Raw genomic sequence first — 4,239 nt, forward strand, 5'->3', positions numbered from 1 at the left:
TGATTAGGTATAGAGTAAGGGAAGGTGGGGAAGAGTGGATATCCCTAGGAAGGGAATATAGAATATACAGATATGGATAAATGAGGGGACTGAAATTAGTATATCAACTGGGAGGAGAAAGTGGGGCAAGAATAGAAGTGTTAAAACTGAAGAATATTAAGGGTCAGACGGAAACTTAATACAGTAGTAATTTTAGATCTAAATGAAATCACAAAATAATAGGGGAAACAGTACCCCAAATGAAATTTCTCATTACCAAATGAAGCTTCCAATACTGGGAATTGTCTATATCTCATGATGGTGTTGGCCAAAGGGAAGTTTAAAACAATGCAAGATATATTCAAGGCTATTTTGTGCTCTCTACAACCTGATGTTAAGACCTTATTCCTGAAGACAGCACTCACACCACTCATTGAACATAGAAAAATGACTATGGTGACTAAATTGTTCACACTTGTGGATGAGAGTTTATTGTGTTGGAAGGTACCATTCCCCTTACCAAAAGGAGAGAGGTAAACACCAACCTAGCCACAGAACCTTCACTTTACAATGGTGACCAGCTTGTAAGATGTGCTGGTGCAAAGGTGACACAAAGCTTGTGGGAGTAACAAACCAATATCTGACTTGATTTAAAGTATGAAATCCATGAGATCAAATCCATAACCAGTACTGCTCTGGTTTCAAGGACATAGACTATTGTATAGTCCTGGGACCAAGAAGAAAGCCAAATACTTCCTGTAAAAGAATGTAGCAACAAAATGACACCAAATGACATACAGTGAGACTCATAAATCTGAGTCTCATTCAGCCATCATGAGAGAAGCTCCTCCAGCAGAAGATGGGAATAAATACAGAGACCCACAGCTAGAAAATATGAAGAAAGTGAGGGACATTAAAACAGTCAACCCAACATGGGAAGTCTCCATCAAGTTCTTTCTTTCAGAACACAGGTAACTCTGTGGAAGAAGTACTAGAAGACTTGAAGAGACAGAACCAATGGAGGGCACTGAGGAACAAAGATCTAACCCAACACAATGGACACAGAAACTGTGCAACATGCCTAGGGAATGCACAGGTCTGGATACAACGGGGTCCTAGAACAGAAGTAATAGATACTCATCTCCCACATAACTGAGATGCTATCTCCCTTTAATAAATACTTGTAAAAAAATTTAGTTTTCTCCAAGAGAGTATTTTTGGAGAAACTATCCACTCTTAAGGGTAGACTCCATGCCATGCAAGACATGGCCAACACAATACAACCTTACTGGAGTCTTACTGATCCTTTTCATATATACATATAATATTATGTATATACATATATTTGCATATATATATTTGCACATATATGTATATATATATATATATATATATATATATATATATATATATATATACACACACTCAGGACTTCTGGGTTATATGAGATACCTGTGTGAAAACTTGTGTTTCTCTTTCTGCTCTGCTTTTGCTTTGGTACTTTTTCTTCTGTGCGATTTGTCCTATTTTGATTCATTTATTTTTTCATTTGCATTGTTGTTCATTTTGTTCTTAGGACTTAGAGGCCTGCTTCTTTCCTAAAGAGAGAAAGAAATGGTGTCAATCTGTATAGGGTAGAAGGTGAGGAGGAAATGAAATGTATAAGGGAATTAGAAACCCTAATCAGACTGTGTTGTATGAAGGTTTTTCTCATTAAAGGAAAAGCATAAATTTTAAATGGGTGGGTATGGTGGTGAACATTTCTAACCCCTGAACTGGAGAGGCAGAGACAGGAGAAGCCCTTGGACTACCATCTTGATATGTGGCAGAGAAAGAAATGCTTTATTAAGACAGCAGGTCAATGGAAACAGCCCAACAAATAGAAGCAGCAGGTGACAGTCAACATGGTCTCCTGGCTTCCACGTGCACATATACATACATAGTTCATCTGTGCACAGACATACATACATGCATACATACAGATACAAAAAGAACACATTTACAACAGGTATGTGTATCTAAACAGTTTTTCTTTACCAATATTTTCATAAGTATCAAGGATTTGAAGTGCAAATAAACAGGCACATGATATTTTCATATAAGAGTCATTAAATAACTAGAAAAAAGCAGGGACTTTAAATTCACATTATTTTTATGCATCCATAGAAGTTTGAATTAAGTAATAGAAGTAAAGCTACAATAAAATATTTAAACTATTTTTGATAAGAAAGAGTAGATTAAAATCTTTTCGAGAGAAAGCTTAAAAAGTCACTGCTTGCAAGGATCTTCTTTTGTGTAAATGTAGCAGCAAGGGAATATTCATTTTACAAAGTAAGCAGGGGAATTATTTCATGTGGAAATATCAACTTATTGTGCAGTTAAGTTAAAACCTCTATAGTATTTAGCAACCGAAATGTCAAAAGAATGTATATGTGTAATACCACATATTTTAATTAAATCATATGAAGAATCCTGCTTTGCTACCTGAATCATCAAAGTTTAATTTTGACACAAATTTATGCATTTATGTATTTAATCATTTATTCATTTAATTCTCAAATAGTGTCCCACTCACAAAGTTCCACTCCCCATTCCTCATCTCTTTCTCCTGTGAGATAGTGCTCCACCCCACTGTATCATCCCACCCAGGTTTATAAAGTCTCTTCAGGGTTAGGTGCATCCTCTCCAACTGAGGCCAGACAAGGCAGCTGTGTTGCGGAATGGATTCCATGACAGGTAGCAGCTTTAGGAAGAGGCACCACTTGTTGAGGGAATCCACATGGAGACTGAGCTGTACATCTGCTACATATGTGCTAGGGCCATTACATTTTTTAAAAAAATGTATTTTAGAAAAAAATAATTGGTGCTGGACAGAATGATTCCTTATAGTCATCTGGAAGTTCAGTTTCAGGGGATGTCATGATATCTTCTCACCTCTGTGAGTCCCAGGAGTGCACACATACATACACTCACAGGTATGATACAACACTCACAGGTATGAATAAATAATAAATTAGTAAGTTTTTAAAGAAAAGAGAAAATTTATTTTTTAAAAAACCTCTGCTGGTGCTTTGAGTGCATGAGTTTTAGCATAATGATTATTCTGTTATCAGAACTGATTTGTACAAAAGGGCTAATTGTTGGATAGGCATACACCACAAACTTCTGAACACTGAGGACGACAGGGTCATACATCCACAGCAGGACTGATGTAGTTGAGATGATGAAGTCCACCCAGTACATGACCACAAAGAAAACCACAAGCAGCAAGATAGTCTGGGTGGCTCTTTTCTCAGGTGATGCTCTTAGGTGTCTGATGCTATGAAGATGCATGCATTGCCTCTGATGTCTGCACAAGATAATCACCATGTATGCACTTGTGGACAGCATGACTCCTACAAGAAACACATCTCTAGAGGTTGTCACTGTAAAAATAAATACTCTGATGATGGAGCTCATGCGGAGGAGTGTGCAGGATTTAGTAACCTGCATTTGGTTAGTCTCACTCACATTAGTAAAACCACGAACATAGAAGATCCGGCTACTACTGTAGGACAAACTAAAAGACCAAATACACAAGAAAACATGGATCATATATTTTTTCAGTTTTTGTTTAAACTTTGCCAAAGAAGAGGTACTAGGACTGATAGTGACAGTCTGGAACACACTCAGGAGGCAGGTAGTACAGATAGAGAGCCCTCTCATCACCCTGCTTATGTAAAAGGTTGCCTTACATTTGAAGTCATTATCAATGTTCAATGACTCAAATATATTTGTAAGCAAAAGGTCCCCTCCAATGAGGAACATCATTATGTGAATGAAGGTCAGTTGACAGGAGATCAAGTCTGTGGGCTTAGGTCTGTGACCTAGGATTATAAAAATGTAGAAGCAAAGAAGAGACATATTTGCTAGGATTCCAAGACCAGCCTGGAAATAAAGGATATTCTTGAATGAGGAAATAAGTGAAAATTGTATTCATCTTAAGAACATAGTGGAAGTTTTTTCAAATATCTGAAAAAAATAGAGTATACATCAAGCTTGTGAAACACTGGATAATAAAATTATATCCTCATTTTATTTTCCATACTAGTTGATGATTGGCTTGTCTCTTTAACTTTCTGTGTTCCAGATTTTTCATTTCTATATGCCTTTCATGTATTGCCTATATACATACAATATTATGAACAATAAATGCATTCACACATATTTATACAGAATTTCTAATTTGCAACCTTGTACTGCTAAGTCTCAGGCCTAAGA

The 4,239-nt window shown here is 36.6% G+C and overlaps 1 protein-coding gene across 1 annotated transcript; it reads right to left on the reverse strand.

Annotated features, from left to right (window-relative positions):
- Positions 1-3,021: 3,021 nt before the first annotated feature.
- Positions 3,022-3,933, reverse strand: Vom1r79 (vomeronasal 1 receptor 79; the record flags this gene model as incomplete). Its single annotated transcript, XM_039108517.2, has 1 exon — positions 3,022-3,933. A coding segment is annotated over one exon (912 nt), but the record flags the coding sequence as incomplete, so codon positions are not given.
- Between the last annotated feature and the right edge of the window lie 306 nt (positions 3,934-4,239).

This window comes from Rattus norvegicus, chromosome 4 (assembly GCF_036323735.1).
Source record: "Rattus norvegicus strain BN/NHsdMcwi chromosome 4, GRCr8, whole genome shotgun sequence".
In the NCBI taxonomy this organism is placed as follows: Eukaryota; Metazoa; Chordata; class Mammalia; order Rodentia; family Muridae; genus Rattus; species Rattus norvegicus.